Here is a 21,618-nt window from a genome sequence, read left to right on the forward strand (position 1 = left end):
GGAGAGAGGGAATGAACGCAACAAGATTGCCCAGATGCTGAAAGGGAATAGGACCTAGGCTGGTGGTGGTGTGTTGTTAGCTTTTTATAATAAAAATTTTCAAATATACCCAAAAGCAATGAGAACAGTATAATGACCTCCCATGTGCCCATCACTCTGCCTTAAAAATTATCAATACTTTGCTAATTTTTTAAAGAAATCTTTGTTTGAGCCTACTGACTTTTCCAGCACAGAGGAGAAAACATGAAAATGTATCAGCACGCATAGCACTGTTCTGTTTCATTTCATTTCTATATAGTTATGTATGTGTGTACTGGAGACGCAATGTAAAATGTATTTTTTCCTGAGGGTCGCATCAAAAAGTTTGAAAGCCAGGCATCTGGAGCAGCTCTTCTCAGACTTTACTGTGCATCAGAATCACCTGGGGCCTGAGATCTGGCATCTTTATCAACCTCCCAGTTGCTGCTGATCCGTGAACCCTACTTTGAGTAGCATGGATTCAGAGAGGACCAGTTGCGGCAGTAGTTTAGTATTTCTCTGGGATGCTGGGAGAAGGGTAAGAACAGAGCAGTACACTCTGTGAGTAGCAGAGAGTGAGATGAAACTGTGTGAAAGGATAGACTAGGAATAAATCATCTCAATTTTTCCTGAGACAAGGTCCTCGAAGGAGAGACCGAATGGGGATGAAGACAGGAAACCTGAATGACAGATCAATGAAAGAATTAACAAAATAGATTCAATTACCTTTGGTGCCGGGAAGATTATATGCAATAGCCACCTTCTTATGCTGAAATTCTTTTAATTTCACAACACTATCTGTAAGCAGATATCTTTTAGCTAAAAATCAAAGAAAGAAAAAAAATCATTTGACTGTTTTATACTTAGCAAATAACATGAATACAGCTTGACTGCCTCTAATAACTGACTTTATCTTCATCTAGTATAAACAATCCATCTAGACGGGTACAAATGTGACAGTCCTCCTGGCGGGAAAAGCATCTGCAAACTACCAGAGAACGCAAATCCTCAGCAAGACAAGTTCTGTGTGTGTGTGCAAGGAGCTGGTGGTTAACTGTGTATGAAGATGGGCTGACAGGAACCTGGGATCTGAAAGACACACATGCATCATTCGGCTAAGGGAATTGAGGAAAACAACTAAAGGCTACTGTTGAAATGCAAAGCAGGCATATCTAGTTTTGGTTTATCTAGGTAGAAGCATCCAGTGGAATGAAAAAGGTGTGGTGTGACCCCTGGAACTCCCAGTTTCACCTTCTGTGAAACGAGGAGTCCTGGCCTCTCAGAGGTGGACTCTAGGAATCCTCACGATCCATCAGAAATCACCGACCACGATTTGGGAGAGGAGTTTGGGGAACATCACCATTTCTTTAGGATGCTTGCCGTGCACGGAGTGGAGCTTGGCCAAAGAATCGTGCACTAAAAGGGCTCTGTGTACCCCAGTAACAAGGAGACAAGAAAAACTGCCCCTTCTTTATGGAGGGCGTCCAGAGGAGTGGTTACACGGGGCTCAACTGTGGTCGCCCGGGTTCAGCCCCCTCCTCTCCCGGCGCCCTGTGACCTTGGGCAAATCTTCATCTTGCAGTTTTCCCCTCTGCAGAAAAGAAAAGAGTACCTCTCATCGGTGTGGTGCGGAGAAAAGGAATTAATGTCTGTAAAGTGCATCAGAGTGAGGCCCGCACGTGCAGGGTGTTTTACTACCATGCACAAGCACTGTCATGAAAACGTTAGGCTAATTTCTTAAGGAGGACACCTGCCCCGGGTCCTGCGGAGCCGGACTCGACTCCCGCAGAGCGGTGCACCGGGAAGGGGTCTCCAGGGACCCCGCGGCCCAGGTCGAGCCCCGCGCTCCGTCCTCTGCTTCCCAGGTGCACGGGTGTCCACGACCCCGGGCCCCGCGGACCGCCGCGTCCAGAGGGCAGAGCCCGCGAGCGCCCGGGGCGAGGCCGCTGAGGCCCGAGCTCCTTGTCCCACCCTCTCATTCCCGGCCCGCCCGGTACCTCCGAGGGGGCAGCCGGAGCAGGCGAGGCCCGAGTCCCCCGCCCCGGGACGCACCGGGCTGCGCAGCGCCCGCAACAGCCCGGAGCACGGCCTCCACGCGGCGGCCATGCTGCCGGACCGCACCAAGTCCCGGGGCGGCGGGGGGGGAGAGGGGGACGGCCTGACTGGGGCCCGCCCCTTCCTCGGGCCCGCCCCTTCCGGCCCTCAAACTCCCCCCGCCCGCGTTCCCTTGGTATGCTCCAAGATGGCGTTCCCCATGGAGCGGTTCGCGATGTTCCTGGCGCGGAGGAGGCTTGTGCCTGCGCCCGCCTTGGCAGGTGGGTGCTGCTGCCGTTCGTGGGGCTGCTTCCTGAGGCCCCTGGGGACTCTTCCTTGAGTGAAGGGAGCGATGGGCTCTCAAGAGAGAGGACATACCTCTGGTTTCTAGTTGCCGGAGACGCCATCCGGGGTGTTTGGTAGCGCGGAAAAGTGAGGCGAGGTCTCTAACCCACCTCTTTCCCTAGAATAATGGTGTCTGCCCGCCCATAGGTGCGAAGAGCAGAGGAGTCATAGCGTGAGGGCTTTTGGGTATGATTTGCGGGGTTTGTGTGTTATGGTGGTCGTCTTTTTGCTGAGCATGAAAAGTCCAAATGGTCCACCTCGGGGCTATGGACTTTTCTGCCTGCTCAGGTTTCCTTGCGGGGACGTCGTAGACCTTCTCCTCGCCCCGCACACTGGCAGGACCCCTGGTCTTCACTTGGTGGAAGGGTTTTTCAGTCCTAATCTCACTTTACCTCATGTCCTTGGGCACACTTTTTGATTGACCTTTCTTTGCTACAGTTTTCCACGTGTAGACAGTAAATGCTAATAGTTATTTCTAAAATACTGTCATATCTGATGAATGGCAGCCCACCCAAAGCCTGTTTAGTGGATCGGCTGGTGAAGACATTGGGAAAAAATGTTTAACATTTACAGAAGCTAAACCCCGATTTAAATAGCTGCATGGAGCTCGTAGCTGCTGCAATGAAATAGCACAGGTGTAACCTACCACAGGTTCACCAGTTCAAACTAAGACCAAAATGCTAGCTGGAAATTCTGTCAATTCACCACTATCTAACTTCCATTCCCTTCTTAGAATAATTGCCCCCAAACGTTCTAAGCAACCGTGATACTTCCTGATGGGCAGTGGAAACATGGACTGTGATCATGGTCTGTTATCTCCTCGTTCCAGCATACCCTGTAGCCCCTGTAATAAAGCAACACATTGCTGCTCACACTTTGGGAACAGCCATTAAACACCAATGGAAAACCTCATACTTGGCCACCAGAGGTTCTCTAAGGATTAATTGGTTGACTTAGCTGGTGAAAACGTTTAATGCCACACATTAGGTAAAGTGGTATGTACAGTACCTAACACCTCAGTAAGAATTAACCATTGTAGCTATTTAGTAGCACGGTATTTATGATTGTTACTAAGTAAAGGCTTTTCAATTTAAACAAGATCTGGGATTGCCCATCATGGAGAGGATCATGGTTGCTTGGAATGTTTGGGGGCAATCATTCTAAGAAGGGAATGGAAGTTAGGTAATGGTGAATTGACAGAATTTCCAGCTAGCATTTTGGTCTTAGTTTGAACTGGTGAACCTGTGGTAGGTTACACCTGTGCTATCCATTGCGGCAGCTACGAGCTCCATGTGGCTATTTAAATTAGTTAAAATTAAATTAGTAGTTCAGTTCCTTAGTCACACTAGCTGTATTTTAAGTACTCAATAGACACCTGTTGCTAGTGGCCACTGTATCAGACAGCTCAGAATTGAACATTTCCATCATTACAGAAAGTTATATTGAACAAGCACTGGCTTAGACTATAGATGAAAGGAGTCTTGTAATTGGGAACTGGAAACTATAAGGCAATTAATATAGGTATGTAGGATAGTGCCTTATGGGCCACTCCAGATCAGAGAATGCCAATAAGGAGTTTTAAGTCATCAAAGCATTACAAGATAAGAAAGGAAAAATACTCTACTTTGTACAAATTCATGACAGATCAATATTTGGAACACTTTGGTGCTTCCATTGATTCTCCTTGCAACATAAAGGAAAAGGGCAACTAAAATGATCAAGAGGATAAAAGGAAAATTTATTGAGAAGAAGCAAAAAACTGACTTCAGTATATGAAAAGGCTGGAAAGGAAACTTCTCAAGCCCCTATTACATGGTGGACATTAAGCTAGCACTTAATACATGTCCTCATTTAAACTGTGATACGAGGTTGGCATCATTTCCCTGGTTTACATACAAAGAAAAGAGGCTCAGAGACCTGGTATTACTTGCCCACATTTTATAGACTTTCTTAGCAAGGCAAGGATTCAGACTCAGACTTTGTGACTCCAAAGCCTGTCTGTGTCCACAGTCACACTGCTTCCCTTTAGATGAAAACGGATTTGGAGACATTTGGCCAAAAGCCAAGATAACTGTAAAATGAGTTAGCATACGGTTAGAGCCAATCAGTTTTCACTAAACTTTGAAATTCTGGTCCTTGGAGGTATCTTTTCAGAATTAAATGGAGAAAATATTTCTTTTTATGGTGGATAGTTATGTTAGAGAATACGATTGCCCAAAAGCTGACTGCCTGAAGGGTAAGCAGGTTCAAGAAGAGTATATATATATACTCTGGGTGGCATTTTCAGAGTGGAGTTAAACAGGCTCAGAGACCTCAACCTGGGAGGCCGTTACCATTCCGTCCCCTTGCTGCTTTCCTTCACTGTGGTCTGAGGATCAACATCGTCATCATCACCTGGGAACCTGTTAGAAATGCAGAATCTGTCCCCACTCCAGACCTCCTGACTCGGAATCTGCATTCTGTCAGGATTCGTAGGCACATTAAAGTTTGAGAAGCTGATCTAGATTTTCCACTTTGCCATTGTCCACCCAATTTAATGTTCTGTCTGGCTTTATGGAAGTTCTTTGATTCTAATGTTAGTATACAGACCTTCCAACTGCTATACAGAGATGGAAAGACTTTAAACGCTGTCGTTTATAAAGTATCGCAAAAAGAGGCACATCCTGCTTTAAAAGGCTTACAGGAAATGGAATGCCTGTCTTCCTGAAGGTGTAGTAATTTCCTGTTGCTGCTCTAACAAATTGCCACAAATGTGGTGGCTTCAAACAACGCAGATTTAATAGCTTACTGTCTGTAGGTCAAAGGTCCGACACAGGGTCTTACTGTGCTAAATCAAGGTGTTGAAAGGGACTTGTCCCCTTTGGGAAGCTCTGAGGGATGATCTGCTTCCTTGCCTTTTCCATCTTTAGGGACCACCTGCATACCCTGGTGATGGTCCCCTTTCTCAAACATCTTCAAAGTGGACAGGGGCCAATCAAGTCCTTCGACCACGCTCTGTCCTTCCCGGGTCACACTAACAACCCATCTCCCTCTTCTACTTTTAAGGACTTTGTGGTTACATTGGGGCCACAGCAATAACCCAGGACAGTTGCCTCACTTTAAGATCAGCTGATTTGCTGATCTTAATTCCATCTGCACCCTTAATTCCCCTTTGCCATGTGCCCTAACGTATTCACAGGTTCTGCGGATTAGGACGTGGACATCTTTTGGAGGACATTATTCTGCTTACTGCGGTTGGTAACTTATTCATCTGTTTGTCATTGGTTTCTATTAGGAAAATTTTCCATTTGCCAAATTTAAATTCTTCATCCTTATACCTATTTCCTTTTGTTCTACCCCCAGTGGAGATGGAAAATGATTACTGGTTACTTTCTTATAAAGCAAACATTAAGAAGTTCATATATATAAGGGCTGCTTGGCTTACCTTTTGTAGATTCACTAGCCCTAATTTATTGTGTTTTCAGGTCGTGTGATGCCCCAGAACAACTGCACACACAGGACATTGTAGGGCTCCTGTCTTTCCCCACCCTGACCTCTCCTGCTTTTTGCCTCCCAATTTAAACCTCTTGAACATTGATCTAGATAGTTGTCTTTTATGACTCCAGAATATGGAGGAGTGATTTCTTTCTTTTTTTTTTTTAAAGATTTTATTTTTCCTTTTTCTACCCCAAGCTCCCTAGTACATCGTTGTATATTTTTACTTGTGGGTCTTTCTAGTTGTGGCATGTGGGACGCCGCCCTAGCATGGCTTGATGAGTGGTGCCATGTCCATGCCCAGGATCCGAACCAGCGAACCCCTGGGCTGCTGGAGCGGAGCGCACAAACTTAACGACTCGGCCCCAGGGCCCACCCCAGAGGGGCTAGCTTAAAGCGTATGCTAGAAGAAGAAATAGAGAAGAAGTGAGAAATTATAATAATAATAAGTAGAGAATAAGTAAGTCACTGTTCTGGAGTAGATAGCTCACCAGTCCTCCCCGTAGCTCACGCTCACATGAAAAAGGCAGCTCTTGTTTCCCACAGAAAGGAGAGATCCTTCTGGTTTCAGAAATTGGAATTCAATTTGCTTAGAAAAGCTGCTATAAATTGTGAGTGGGTTACCGGAATTGATTCTTTTGCTTCTGTGTTGAAGACTGTTAGAGCTTGCAGGGACCTTGAATACCACCTAGTTCAGCTCCCTCATTTGCAACTGCAGGATCTGAAGTTTTCCACCAGCTGACAGAACTCAAACAAAATCCCAGGTCTCCTCACTGCTGACTTGGTGTCCAGCTGCGCACCTAGCGTAGCCAGTGACTTTACTCATCCTTCTTGGCAGGTCTAGGAAGGTAACTAACAATTTGTAATATCGTTTCTATGAAAAAGGCATTCTAAATTCCAAACATCTAATTGTGTTTTTTTAAAATAATCCATTTGAAATGTGGGCACTTTTTAATAGATACTGTTTTTCTTAATGTCTTAGTTCCCCTTTGAGACAGTTTTTGGAAGCCTTTTCATGTTATCACATCATTGTCTAAGCTTTAGACCTCAAGTTTAGACATATTATTCTAGTAAAGGCCTGACCTGTGCTTAAGGTAAGGGAGGGATTGGTTTGTGTATGAATTCACAGATGTGTTTATGTGTAGATACATATATATATTTTGTTGTTGTTGTTGGGAGATGGAGAGAGAATCACAATAGTGAATACTGTGTTTGCTCAGCCCTGCCATCTTTTTCTGTTTGGCTTATGGCCTGCTTTGACCTGTAGGTAATTGTCTGCTGTTCATTCCTTGTTTTTGTTTTTTTTTTTAACAGATTTATTGAGATATAATTCATAGACTATACAGTTCATCCATTTGAAGTATTCAATTCAGTGGGTTTTTTTGTACATACTCAGGGTTGTGGAGCCATTACCACAGTCAGTGGGGGATAGCATCTCATTGTCATCACCTCAAAAAAGAAATCCCATTTCTGTTAGCAGTCACTCCCCATTTCCCCCAAGCTTTCCTGACCCCCTACCCCCCAGATTCAGGCGACCATTAATCTGCTTTCTGTTTCTTTAGATTTGCCTATTGTGGACTTTTCATATAAACGCACTTATATTATATGTGGTCTTTTGTGAATGGCTTGTTTTTCATTTAGTATAATGTTTTTGAGGTTTATCCATGTTGTGACATTTATTAGTATTTCATTTCTCTTTATGCCAAATAATATTCCATTGTAAGAATATACCCCATTTTGTTTATCCATTCATCAGTTGATAGATATTTGCATTGTTCCACTTTTTGGATATTATGAATAATATTGCTGTGAACACGTGTACAAGTTTTTGTGTGGATACATGGTTTCATCTCTCTTGGGTACATACTTAGGAGTGGAATTGCTGGGTCACGTGGTAACTCCGTGTTACATTTGGAGGAAGTGCCCGACTTTTCCGAAGTGGCTGTACACTTTACATTCTCACCTGCAGTATGGGGGGGGTTCCAGTTTCTCTGCATCCTTATCAACAGCAGTTATTATCTGTCTTTGGATCATGGTCATCCTAGTGACTGTGAAACAGTATTTCAATGTATTTTGCATTTCCCTGATGGCAAATGATATGAAACATCCTTCCGTGTGCTCACTGGCCATTTCTGTGTGTGTATATACATACATAAATATACACACACACACATACATATTTGTATATTGTTTTGGAATGTGTTCACATTCTTTGCTCGTTTTGCAGTTCTCTCTTTAAATTTTGAATTGTAAGAGTTATTTATATATTCTAGATTCAAGTCCCTTATCAGGCAAAAGATTTAGAAATATTTTCTCCCCTTCTGTGTGTTGTCCTTTCGCTTTCTTTACAGTGTCCTTTGAAGCACAAGTCTTTATTTCTGGTTAAGCTGCCATTCGTTCTTTGTCGTTTATTCCTTGAGCTCATGTTTACTGAGTGCTGCCTGTGCCAGGCGTTGTGCCAGGCGCTGGGAAGACAGCTGCTGTCTTGTGGGTGGTTACCTCAAATTTGCCTTATTAGGTTTGTCTTATTTACCACTGTGGTGCTGGGTCAGTCGGTAAGATAGTACTCTCTGTCTTATGCGAAATAGGAGTAAATATGCTGATCCAAGTCAGATGGAAATGTTTTTAGGACTAACTGGTGATTATAAAGCATTCGATTAATGAGTTAAGCAACAGTTTAGCAAATGTTTGGGGTTCTAAGGCCTTCTAGGGTTCACCTAGGCTGTAATTTAGTGGAGACAAATGGCTCATAGCCCTAAAGTTATAGGAACAAAATTACCAGAACTTTTACCCATAACATTATTGTAAAAGTTTTCAGTTTCCTACATCTTCTACTTGTTGGAGGTTGAATATATTTTGTCATGAACTGAATTGTAAACAATATGATGTTGGTTACAGTATCATACTAGAATCTTTAAAAAATGAGAAAGATACGTTTAATAAAACACACATATAGGCAGCCCCATGGCATAGTGGTTAAGTTCACACAGTCCGCTTCAGTGTCATGGGGTCTGTGGGTTCAGATCCCGAGCGTGGACCTACACCACTCATCAAGCCATGCCATGGCAGCAACCCATATACAAAATAGAGGATTGGCACAGCTGTTAGCTCAGGGCCAGTCTTCCTCACCAAAAAAAATTAAAAAAAATAAAATAAAATAAAAATAAAAAACAAAAAAACGGATGTATAAACTGAACCTATTGTGAAACATGCCTGTTGAGATCATTGTTTTTTCCTCAGGTAAAAGATACCTGCTTTCTGCAGCATATGTGGACAGCCGCAAGTGGGAAGCAAGAGAAAAAGAACATTGTCACCTCGGTAGGTACCTCTGGGGCTGTTAGATGTGGCATTTCGGTCACTCCGTATGTTTATCATCATATATTCATGTGGTATATGTATGAAATGATGCTTTTATGATGATCTAATTCAGATAAGCACATTTGGTCTTAAAAAGAATTTGACTGTTGTTTTACACATGGCAAAATCATCTTTGCTATCCTGCAAATTTCTGTTTCTTTTTTGCCTTGACAATTGGTCTCCTTGAGTTATGTAAGCAGTTCTTTTCTTTCTTGTTTTTTGTCCGTTTTTATCATACAGTGAGTTACCATGCAGCTTGTTTTACATTATCTGCAAAGACAAATGCATTTTGATCCTTTTTGTTGTCATCTCTTGTGGTCTTCAGAGCTCTTTCTAACTCCTCTTCATCACCAGGCAACAGATTTAAAGCAGTGTTATAACCTCATAGACACCGTTTGGGAAATGGTTGGCAAGCATCTTCTGAGGTGGTAGGCTCCTAGCCACACCTCTCTTTCCCTGTTCCTGGGCCACAGTACCGATGGCAGCCTTTCTCTTATGAAATAACCAGGCCTAAAATCACTGACCCTCTGAGCACTTTGTAGAAATGTACGTACTTCCTATATATAATATGTATCATATATAACAGCATCAGGATGTTGATAAAGTCAGACTCTTAGTGATAATTTTGGGGACTGATGTAATTTCTTGATCAATTCCAGTACTGATCTAATATTTTCCCCTAGATTTCTTTCTCTGCTTTTTCTGTTTATGTTAAAGAATCGGGACCCTCTGTGTTTGTGGAGAGGACAGTCTTTTGTCCTGTCTATAATGGCTACCTTGGGGAGCGGGGGCAGTTCAAAGAGCTCATTTTCTTCCCTGATGATGTGATTGCAAGGGCAGAGCTGGGGTCTGAGTCCTGGGGTGGTGTCTGGGCAGGAGCCAGCCAAAGCTGAGCTGCAGAGACGCCAAAGATGAGAACTATAGGCTTGCAATGAGATGTGGAGTCACTGTGACCCACAGATAGAAGTGCAGATGGACACAGATGTGGTGTACAGGCAAAGTTAAATACCATGAGTGGCATTATCTTAAATGACAGTTTTATTCACAAAATGGTGAACCACTTTGGTAAGGTTGTGAACGAATCAAAGTGCTATCTTTCTTTGATTTACGTGGCAGTTGCATTTATGGAAAATTCAGCTTGTTTTCTAATTATTCCCCCAAAAGTGCTTTGCGTTTATTTGTAAAATGGAGTTAGTTCTGTTAATTATAAAGAGGTTTTTTTCTTTTTTAAATGTGTGAATGATTGCCATGTTATAGATGGCATGGTATGTGGGGTAAATATTTTAACTTTTTATGTGGAAATAATTTTAAACTCACAAAAAATGGTAAGACTAATACAAAGAACATCTGTATACCCTTCGCCCAGATTCACCTATTGTTGTCATTTTGACTCATTGGATTTTGCTTTCTCACTCTCTATCTGCACACACATTTTTTTTTTAACCATCTTGAGTTTCTTGCAGATATTAATGGTCCTTTATCCTGAGTGCCTTGGTGGACATTACCTGACGTATTTTAAGAAGCCAGTTCCTTTTTCTAATGGACTGTTCTTCTCCAGGGTTTTGTCTGATATTTCCTCATGACTGGATTCAAGATATGCTTCCCTGGCCAGAATACTGTCAGTGATTTTGCGTCCTCCTTCAGGTGTCACATCTGGAGACAGCTGATGCCCACCTGCCCTGGCGGGTGATGTTAACTCTGATCACCGGGTCAAGTGTGTCTGGCGTCCCCACTGGAGAGTTACTGCTGTCTCCCCTGTGACTAACGGGCCGTCTGTGGGGAGACACCTTATAGCATGCCCCTGTGCTGCTGCTTGTTGACAGTCCCATCTAGGTCTGGCTTCATGGAGCTTCTTGCCTGAATCACTCTTAGTGTGATGGTTGCAGAAGGAAGGATTCCAGCTCCGTGAGCACCTCCGCGTGGACTAGTTAAGGTCTGTGGTGGACTGTAAGCAAGAGCCCCCCCCCCCCCCCCCGCCGTCTCTCCTGTTCTTTCTCTTTTTATCTGTTTGTTATCAGTATCATCTTGCGGATTCCTCTTTTTTTTTTCTTTTAATGGTTCATTGTCAACCTTAATTATTTAGGGGTCCACTTGTCCCAGATTGGGCTGGTCAAAGCACTGTCACCCTGGCCCCCCATGTTCCATCTTGCGCCTGTCAACGAAAATAATCCATAACCAATCTATAAATGAAAATTTGGGAGAGTGTATTCTGAGCTAAAATCTGAGGACCATGGCCCAGGGCCTTTCTTCCCAAAGGAACAAAGGGCACCAAAGCACTGAGGTGTACAGAGTGGTTATATACCCCCAAACAGGATCTTTCACATATGATTGAAATGTCCCTTTTACAGTAGCCTCGAGGCAATGGATGGGCATAACAGGTAGGTCTGCTGTCTCAGTGAACACAGCAGGGTGGCAGGTCTGTTGTCTCCACCTAGCTGGTCAAAGGTGAGCACAGCAATCAGTTCCTAGCCTAAGGAAAGGTGCTTATCCTTAAGGAAATGCCAATGTGGGGGGAAGTTGCACCTTTATCTTAAGGCCATTTGTTCTTGCCATAGGAAATGTTTAAAGCAGATATACAATGTGTGCTCAACGGCCACAGTCAGGCCCTTTTGGAAAAAACAAAGTCAGGCCGAATTAGGTTTACACCAAATGTCTTCCTCATATATCCTATTGCTTGCCATTTCTATTTGCCACGCCTTTCCTGCTCTAGGCCTAGACTCAGTTATTCCTCCAAGGACCCCTGTTCCTTTTAGTGGTGAATGGTATTAGAAACCAAGATCTGTGCACTGGGGGTCCTCTTGCTACTATGGAGTTTTTGCTTCTTGGCCCATTCAGTGGACAGAGCTAGAAAAATATGTAAACATGTATATGTAAACATACATGTATGCACATATGTGCGTATCAGCTCACATGGACATATTTTACAAATAATGAGCTCATCCTGAAACCTCCAATTCCCATTCATCCTCACAGGGTCTGCCTTGCCTGCCTCTCTGGCCTGGACAGTGTTCTGATGTGTTGGATAATCTTGGCATTACAGCTTGTCTAATTTTCCTGTGTACTGCCCATTAAGTGCCCAGTAATGCCCTGCAGTCGTTGTGATGGTCAAAAAAATACCCCATATATTCTAAAATGCCAGAGCCACTGTTGTAGCCATGAAACCAGCATGGACTCAATTAATTATATTGCAAAGCTTGTTCTGACGTGCCATATGTGAATTATAAGAAAAGTGCTGTGGAAGTACTGAGAGGAGAGGGAGGAACTTCAGGACAGCAATTGTTAAACCCCTTCCTAGGTATGAAGGGAAGATTAGGAAAGGAGACCATTTTATTTGGCGCCTTGGTATGGGGTATCGTCATCTCTCTGATATTCGGAGACAGATTTAGGGGAACGTTGTCATGGATTCCTGCAGAAGCAGAAGCTGTTTGTTGGAGAATGAACACAATGATCTGCAACCAATAGGTATCGCGTGGAGCTAATTGCCGCCTTCTGTTAAAACTGGTGGAAAAGCAGTGGCAGCCACCACTTCCTGGGTAGGCCCTGCTGGAGCGGGCCCTGGGCACCGGCTCCCTGTCCCGGGGGCGCTCGGCCCCTCCTTATGTGTGCCGTGTGCCGGGGTGGAGAGTCTGCACCGGGGCACGCACCTGGCGTGGACCCGTTGCGCCGCCTTGGGAAACTGCATGGACCTGCGTCCCTGGACCGTCCATGCGTGGTGATGGGACCTGCCAGGGAGAACGCCGTCCGGCCGGCGCTCGGCACGGGCGCGCCCCTTAGGAAGAGCGGAGAGAAAGTGCTGCGGGATCGCGCAGCTCCTCGGGGCAGCGACTGAAACTCGGCCCTCCCTGGGATTCCGCGGGTTTCTCCAGCTGCCCCTCGAGGGCTTGGCCGGGACGCGGCCCTGGGCCCAGTGCGCGCGCAGGCGCCGCGCCGGGGCTGCGCTGCCGAGACCGGCCGGCAGGTGGCGGTGCGACCTCGGGGACGCCGCAGCTCGGGAGCCGCTCCGCCTTGCGCGTGCGCGGAGGGCGCCGCCGCAGGTGGAGCGCTGTGATTGGGCACTGCGGCCTGGCGCGGGCTCGCTGATTGGGGGAGGGAGGAGGGCGAGATGACGCTGTAGCTCCGCGCGTCCCCATTGGGCAGCGGGTGGGGCGGGGTGCGCCGCCGGCGCCGGAACACGGGAACGTGGCAGGGTAGCCGGCCGCCGCCCCTCAGCTCCTGCGGGCGCCGCCGCGTGCCCGCTTCTCCGGCGGCGGCTCCGGGACGTCGAGTCGGGGGCGTGGTGCTTTGGTCCCACGGCCGTGGGCGGTGCCCCGAGATGTGCGCACGCCCCGGTGGGTGGGCGAGGCTCCCAGGTGGACACGTGCGGGAAGGACGCCGAGCTGCGCTCCCGCTGCGCGCGGTGGCCGTCGCCCCGACTCCCAGCGGCGGGGCCGTGTCGTGCAGTTTCCCAGTGGAGGGTGTGGGGAAGGGGCGGACCCATCCCCTGGCCCGCCGGGCCCTCAGCGCCGGCCCGCCTCCGCCCGCTGCGCTCGCTCCGAGCTCACGCTGTGGGCTGTTTGCTGCACGTGCCAGGCTGTGCCATTTCACGCATAAACACTGCGGTATACATCTCTAAGAGATGAGGAGGTTTTCAATACCATTGTCGCACCTGTAACGTTAATCGTCGACATGTGAAATACCAGTCAACACTCGGCTGTCCGTGAAACTCCCCTAAGGTGTTTTAATGGTTGAATGAGGACCCGCAGAAGGTCCGTACAACGCGGTTGCTGATGTCCCCCTTCTGCGTCTTTCAGGTTCTTTATGGAAACAAAGCAGGGAGAAGGGTGTAGTGAGCCCCCCAGTGCCCTCACCGCCTTCCCCGCTGACCAGTCCCCTGCAGTCTTGCTTCCTCCAGTCCCTACCCCTTCACCAGATTGCTTAACAAATCCTTATCAGAGCATTTCACATGTATTTTGATAATGTACCTCTAAAAGGTAACGATTTTTTAAAAACAGAACTATAATACCATTCTCATGGCTAAAAATTAGTAATTCTTTAACATCATTAAATATTCCATCAATGTTCACATTTCCCCAATGTCATATAAATTTCCTTTTAATTTACAATTTGTCGAAATGGGATCCAGATAAGGTCCATACACTGTAATGTGTTGAGAGGTCTCAAGTATGTTTTAATTTGTAGGTTTCTCTCTTTCTTTCTTGTAATTTGTTTGTTGAAGAAAACAGATGTTTTGTCTTGTGGAGTTTCCCACATTCTGGATTTGCTGTTGTCATCCTTGTGTGTCTAACATGTTCCTCCACCTTCCATATGTCCTGTGAAACTGCCAGTCAGAGAAGGAGCCTTGATCAGCTTCAGAATTTGTTTCTGTGTGTTTTTCCTTTGGCATGAATACTTCATAGGAAGTGTTGAATTCCTGTTTGAATGCAGGTTGAAACTGAACACCACCGCCATTCTTGCAGACACTTCTCCCTTTAGCTGAGGTTTAGTTTTGCTGTGTCATTTCAGCTGTGGAGGCCTTTGGCTGTTGCAGTAGTTTTTCACACGTTGCCCCTGAAGCCTGATGGAGATTTTCTGAAGCCTGCTTTCCTAACCTTTGCCAGTTGTGTCTTTGCATCTCTGTGACGTCTACTAATCTGTTTATGTTTACTATCTGCCAGCAGTTGTAGAGGTGGTCTGATTATGCTCATCATCCTCATTTAGTCTCATTTTCTTAGTATATATGTAGACCAAGCTTGCCTTCACATTTTTCCATTATTGAAACTTTATTTTAAAGCTTCTGGTGCCAGGGAGACAGACAGACAGAAGGAAATCTAAATATCTGCATTCAGAATGGCTCCCATGTTAGTTTTTCCTGCTTCCTTCTATTACTCTACACATTGTATGTCACCTTCCTTGTTTTTCTTTTTAAATGTGGGAATCAAAAACAGTTTCAGCCTGTGTTTTCTAGATCTCTTCTTCTAGGAAGTACAATAACAATTTGTATCTACTTCTTTATTACATAAATCAACAAGGTGTGCAGATGGTCGCCAGCCCAGAAAGAGCTTAGCGTTGACTCAGTGGGTACCGGTGATGTACAGTTACACAGAAATCATGAAGAGCTGAAACCGTCTGATGCCTTCTCACCTGAAGCTCCCAGGATTCAGTAGAGGCTCCATCTTTCTTTCAGTGACCCTGCTCATCTCCACTCTGACCTGGAGACCACCCTCTTTTATAAGAGGCTTCTTCCACAGCATGTCTCTGCTGTAGATTTTGTGATCCGTCATTGAGGAGATTGCCATTTTCTTTCTGAGAACTTTATGTATTTGGAAGCTGTGTTACTTTGGTGCACACCAGTTTCAAATTATCTTCCTGGAAAAATGAATTTTTGATCATTTGTAATGACCCAACTAATCTGTGAAAGTAATGTTTTTTACCTTTAAGTCCATTGTTTCTGATATTAATATGGCTATACCAGCTTTCTTTTGACTACTATCTGCCTAGTATATTTCTCATTCATTTATTTTCAGCTCTCCTGTGTTCGTGTGATTTATATAGCTAGATTTTGCATTTTTAACAAATCTGACAGTCGTCTTTTTAACTAGAAAGTTCAGTCTGTTTACATTGTCATTTTGTGATTGCTGATATATTTGGATTTATTTCTATCACATTTTGTGATTTATCCCATTTTTCTTTTTTCTTTCTTCCTCTTATCTTCTTTTGGATTGATTTAGGGTGTTTTTGTTTTTACGTTTTTTTCCCCTTCACTGGTCTAGAAATTATATCCTCTATTTCTACTCTTTTAGAAGAGTGGATCCTACATTCTACATTACATCTTTAGATGATGGCTCTGTAACTCCTCACATGGATATTTAACTTAAAATCTAATGATAATTACACACTACTGTCTTTTAGAAGAGTTCAGTCCAGTCACACACACACCCCCAGCCTTATGGTATTGTCTAATATTAAAGTTTTATCCTTTTAAAACACACACAATACATTATTATTTTAAAGTTTTATCCTAGATTTAACCTACTTTATTTATGTGCCATTCTTTCTAGCATCTCAAATCTTCTTTAAAGGATTATTAAATTTTCTTCTTTTTTTTTTAAAGATTGGCACCTGAGCTAACATCTGTTGCCAATCTTTTTTTTCTTGTTCTTCTCCCCAAAGCCCCCCAGTACATGGTTGTCTATTCTAGTTGCAGGTCCTTCTGGTTGTGCTGTGCGGGACGCCGCCTCAGCACGGCCTGATGAGCAGTGCCATGTCTGCGCCTGGGACCTGAACCGGCAAAACCCTGGGCCGCCGCAGTGCAGCGCACCAACTTAACCACTTGGCCCGGGGCCGGCCCTTAAATTTTCTTCTTCCTAAAACACGTCATCTTAAAAGCACAACTTCTAAAAGGTTTCTTTAGTGAGTATTTGTTGCTAATAAGTTCTCTTAGTTTTCATTTGTCTAAACATGTCTTTATTTTTCCCTTATTCTTAAAAGATAGTTCTGTCAGATACATTGTTGACAGTATTTACTCCCAACGCTTTGAACACATCATTCTACTGGCTTCTCTAGTTCCCATCAAGAAAACACCTGTTGGTATACTTGTTTTTCCTTTGTGAGCAATTTATCTTTTCTTCTGGCTACTTTTAAAGTCCTTTTATTCTTCAGTTTCACTACAATGTATCATGGTGTGGGTTTAATTTTACTTAATTGATTTGAGATTTCATGTGTTTCCTGAACCTGAAAACTTACATCTTTTATCCTTTCTAAAAAATATTTAGCTGTTATCTCATAATGTAGTACCTCTCCCCATTCTCTTTAACTTCTTTTAGAAATTCAATTAAATGTATTTTAGGCCATCCTACTCTGTTTTCTGTATCTCTCTACTCCTCTTCCATACTTTTTGTCTTCATCTCTCTTTGCTGCTTCTGTGTAATTCCTTTTGTGTCGATCCGGTGACTAATTCTCACCTCACCCGTGTCTAAACTGCTCTTCAACTTACTCATCAGGTTCCTTTTTCCCAGCTTTGTGGAGGTGTTCTTTTCATAAATAAGCTGCACATATTTAAAGTGTGCAATCTGATAAGTCTTGACATTTGTGCATGTGTGTATGTCCATGAAATCGTCACCACATTCAAGATAATGATTGTGTCTGTCGCCTCCCCCCAGGCTTTCTCCTGCTCCTTGTAACCCTTTCCCTTCTTCCTGCCGACCCTCCGGAATCTCCAGTTGACCACTGATGCGCTTTTGGTCACTGTAGCTTAGCTTGTGTTTTCTAGAATTTTATGCAGTAAAATCAGCTCTTTAAACAAAATTCTCAGGTTGGTATATTCGAGATCACATAGGAAGTGTGAACTAGGGCCCCAAAGAGGTGTGAAGGCCGGCTGCAGTGTGGAGTCCTCAGGGCGACATCCCTGCTGTTCCCCAGGCAGGCACCCTGCTGTCTAGGTCACCTTTCACCGAGGTCAGGGGTCGCCCTAGGTGGTCCTGCCTTGCCCTGAGGATCTCTGAACCAGCTTCTCACCTCACAGTGGTCTTGATCTTGTCCTGTCCCCATAAGTGCTTAACACCACAGCTCGTGTCCCTGGGGACCTGCAGAGGCTCTCAGGGTGGCTGCTACCATCGGTGCTCCTTCAGACACTCCAGGTTTGTGCTGCCATCTTGCCTTTGGCCTCTGACAAGTACGTCGACCTTGAAAACTCAGGCATGTCTATAAAAATTTTTTTTTTAGTATTTTATTTAGGTGTTTTAATAGTAGGGGGAATTTTTAAAGGATATTTAGTCCACCTTTTTCCAGTTTAATATCTTCTTTGAGCTTAGGAGCCACATCCAGGACTTATTCTGTGTTCCTCCATGGTGGTTCTCAGACATAACTCACTCGAGTGCACACCCAGGCCTTTTGTTTAAAAATTTGGATTCCTCTGGTCTCAGCTCAAACCGGCAGATTAGAATGGCCCTCTGGGTGTGAAGTTAGGAATCTGAAGTTTCAGAGCCCTCAGGTCATTCAAGTCCTCGGCCAAGTCTGAAGCATTACATTCCTGGACTTGGAATAGTGCAGGGTCCTCAGTACAATCTCTTGTGTCCTGAGATCATCAGTGGTATTGTTTTCTCCAAACAGGAAGGACGTTCTTCTACTAGTATACATTTCGTTTTCTGGACATGCTTCCACATCGTCTGTACAGCTTTAAGTTTTGTTAAATAAAGAATTCACATTTCGGGTCCATTTTCCCAGATAGTCTTTGTTGACCTCAACCATCCTCTGCAGTGTGTGTCCCTGAGGAGCAGAGGGACAGGCAGGAGAGCGTCTTCTTTGGCACATCCCTTTGAACAGAACCTGGGCATCTGCTGGCCCCTCCCTGAACCATGTGTGGTTTGACTGTTGAAGCCCGTGGTCCAGAAGCCTGTGGCGCTGGCTCTCTGCAGGCCCCAGCTGGCCAGCTTGCCTGCCTGTGCCTGCCTTGTGCAGTGTTCCCCCTCATTCATCACGCCAGCACTCTCTGTGAGGTGACTGGTCACGTATTACATTTAGCAGCTAACCTTGCTCTGACTTCCAGGATGCAGACATTACTCCTCAGATGCTGGCTCTGCAGCTGCTGCCTTTTCGGAGGCCGCAGCCGATTTCACTTGACTGAAGCTGTCTGGGTGTGAAGGATGAAAAGGGAATCTTGAGTTACCATCCTACAGATGCCAGCTCAGTCCAGTGTTGAGTTACACGTTGTGCACGATATGAAACCTACGAGGAAACAGCCCATCTGAGTTAGGCCAGCAGATCCTGATCCTGCTTTTTTTAGTGAAACTTTAAACTTTGAGTAAAGGGAGGTGACTCTTTATATTGCCTGTCATCTCAACACAAGAGCCTCTATTATGACGTGATGAAAAGATTTGGTGCCATGAGAGTGCTGTTAAATGTCATTCTGTGAGCAAGTAGCTGTAACAGTATTAATCTGTCTTAGTATGAAGAGGTTTTAGGGACTCTGTGTGTGGGTGGGTGGTTTAACATTCCTTAATCACTTAGTGTCAACCCCTTTAAGACAGTCATAAGGAAAGATTTTCCCCAGTAGCTACTGAGTCATTGAGAGCATCTCCCAGGAAAGGAAAGAGGAAAAAATATTTAAATGTGCAGCAGTAGGTCCTCAACAAATATTTGTCAATTGATTCTCTATGTCTCCTTATTTCTTGATACTAATCTCTTCCACCAGGGAGTAAACAACACTTGGAAATCAAATTGCTTCTTTTTCTTTCCTCCCTCTCTCCTTCCCTTCCTTTCTTCCTTTCACTCGTTTCTCTGGATGTTTATTGAGTGCCTTTTATAGAACTGTTCTAGAGACTGAGAATATATCAGTAAATGAAGTCCTTGCCTTTATGGATTTTACTTCTAAGTGTAAAAGACAAAAAAACAAACACAGACCAGCTTATGTAGGCATTTGTAGGTCATAGAAAGTCTTTTGGATTTTATTCCAAGTATGATAGGAAGCCAGTGGCTGGTTGAGAAGAGAAATGACGGGATCTGATTGATCTTTTAAGAGACTTACTCAGACTGCTGTGTGGAGGTTCGATTGTAAGGGTGGGGACAGTAGTTGAGGTGACTGGTCGGTCAGAAGGTGAGAGGTTAGCAGTGGTAGTGGTGAGAAATACGAATTTATATTTCTATTTCAAATCTAGAGCCTATAGGATTTGCTGACAGTTGGTTGTGGAGCATGAAGAAGAATGGAGTCATGACTGATGCCTAGGTTTTTGGCTTGAGTAAGCCAGCGAATATAGTGGCCATTCACTGAGATGGGAAAGGCTGGGGGAAGCAGGTGTGGAGTGGAGGGTTGGAAAATTAAGAGGATGTGTAGTGTTTGAATGCCTTTAGACACACACATGGAGGTCTCACCTGTGTGGGCACAGAGATACAAGTTTGGAGTTAGAGTCAGGGAGGCGTATGCGCCTGGAGTCAGTACTGTGCACTTGAGGGCTAAAGCTGTGGGAGAGAGAACGAGATCACCCAGGCACTGAGAGAGGGTGAAGAGCAGAGTCTCCTACTCAGACTTGGGGCACTCCAACATTCAGAAGTCAAGAAGAGGAGGTCCTGCAACGGAACCCAAGAAGGAGGGAACAAAGAGGAAGTGATGAGGGATAGAATGGTGAACTCTACTGAATGCTAGTGAGGGGTCCAGTAAGATAAGGGTGAAGGATTAACCACTGGGTGTACAGTGTAGACGTGGTCTTTGGCGTTAGTGGAGTGATGGAAACCAAAATCTAATTTGAGTGAGTTCCAGAGAAAGTGGGACTAAGGAAGTAGTGATGGCTGTGTCAGGGATGACTCTTCAAGGACTCGCTGCTGAGGGGAGCAGAGCAGAGGAGAAACCGCTGGAAGAAGATGCAAACTCAAGGGAGGTTTTTGTTGTTTGTTTGGTAATAAAATTCATCCTCTGATAAAAAAAACCCAGAAGGCAGAGTATCTGGGCACAGATGCCGGGAGCCTGGTAGATCTGATAGCAGGAGGATGAAGTTGTCTTTGGATTGCTTCTATCTTAAACTCAGGGCAAAAAGACACTACACCACGAGCTGAGAGTGGGAGTGAGGGAGAAGGGGAGAGAGCCCGGTGTAAGTTGGAGAAGCAGTGAGGAGCTGTGAAATAATCATTTTGGAGAGTATGTTGCCTAGCATTTCAGGTCTTTTTAGACTCTGAGATAACAGTGTAATCTTAAGAATACCAAGTATTCCTGTGGATGTTCTGCTAAAAGGAACCAGAATAGGAACAGTTCCATCTGAAAATCATTACATGCAGCCAGAGTGCCTCTCTCATTTGTTCAGGGAATGTACAGAAATCATTTGATAAATTCCAGTGTAAACATTTTTTGAATAGCTAATATGTTTACCTGGTTCAGAATGGGAAAGGAATAGGTGTTTGAGTGATGGCGTCCTCTTCCTTTGGCCCCGACCATCTAACTCCTTTCTCTGGAGCCTCAGTAATAACACTTTGTCATGTCTGCTTCCAGAGGTACTTGATTGATCCATTTTTTTAAAAGCTAAATATATGCTAGGATTTTTTAAATAACCGTTACTTCAATTAAATGAATAATTTCTTAAAATGTTACTAATATTCCTTTGTCCTCTTTAATTTATACAAAAATAATTTCTAGAAAGAGCATCTGTTTTAATACTGATTTCATAATGATGGCAGCCAACTGGCAGGAGTTACATCTGTTGGATTTTTCTTAAGAAATGTGTGTGTTTAACAAGGTTCTTTTTCCTTTGTCTTCACAGCTGATCTAGCATCTTTAATGGATAAAACATATGAGAGAAAGTTGCCTGTTAGTTCTTTAACAATATCACGGGTAAGAAAACTTAAATATATATATTTTCAAAGAAGGAGGAAGAAAGTGAGAAAGGCTCTTTATATAGATGAGCCTGTGTAAATAAAGACTGCCTTTCA

General features: G+C 44.4%; 2 protein-coding genes across 4 annotated transcripts in view; one reads left to right on the forward strand and one right to left on the reverse strand.

The window, feature by feature from the left end:
• The window catches only part of PTCD2 (pentatricopeptide repeat domain 2), a 32,991-nt gene extending 30,819 nt beyond the window's left edge, over positions 1-2,172 (reverse strand). The window contains exons 1-2 of one of the 3 annotated variants that reach the window (XM_070517966.1): positions 2,016-2,172; positions 745-837 (exon numbers count right to left, since the gene is read on the reverse strand). In XM_070517966.1, coding sequence (XP_070374067.1) covers positions 745-837; positions 2,016-2,124 — 202 coding nt within the window. In that variant the 5' untranslated portion in view covers positions 2,125-2,172. The remainder of the gene's footprint in view (positions 1-744; positions 838-2,015) is intronic. The other 2 variants (XM_070517968.1, XM_070517967.1) reach the window with 2 other exon arrangements.
• A 21-nt stretch (positions 2,173-2,193) lies between these two features.
• Positions 2,194-21,618, forward strand: part of MRPS27 (mitochondrial ribosomal protein S27) — an 88,443-nt gene continuing 69,018 nt past the window's right edge. The window contains exons 1-3 of the mRNA XM_014851904.3: positions 2,194-2,333; positions 9,112-9,189; positions 21,450-21,520. Coding sequence (XP_014707390.1) covers positions 2,261-2,333; positions 9,112-9,189; positions 21,450-21,520 — 222 coding nt within the window. The 5' untranslated portion in view covers positions 2,194-2,260. The remainder of the gene's footprint in view (positions 2,334-9,111; positions 9,190-21,449; positions 21,521-21,618) is intronic.

This window comes from Equus asinus, chromosome 9 (genome assembly GCF_041296235.1).
Source record: "Equus asinus isolate D_3611 breed Donkey chromosome 9, EquAss-T2T_v2, whole genome shotgun sequence".
Taxonomy (NCBI): domain Eukaryota; kingdom Metazoa; phylum Chordata; class Mammalia; order Perissodactyla; family Equidae; genus Equus; species Equus asinus.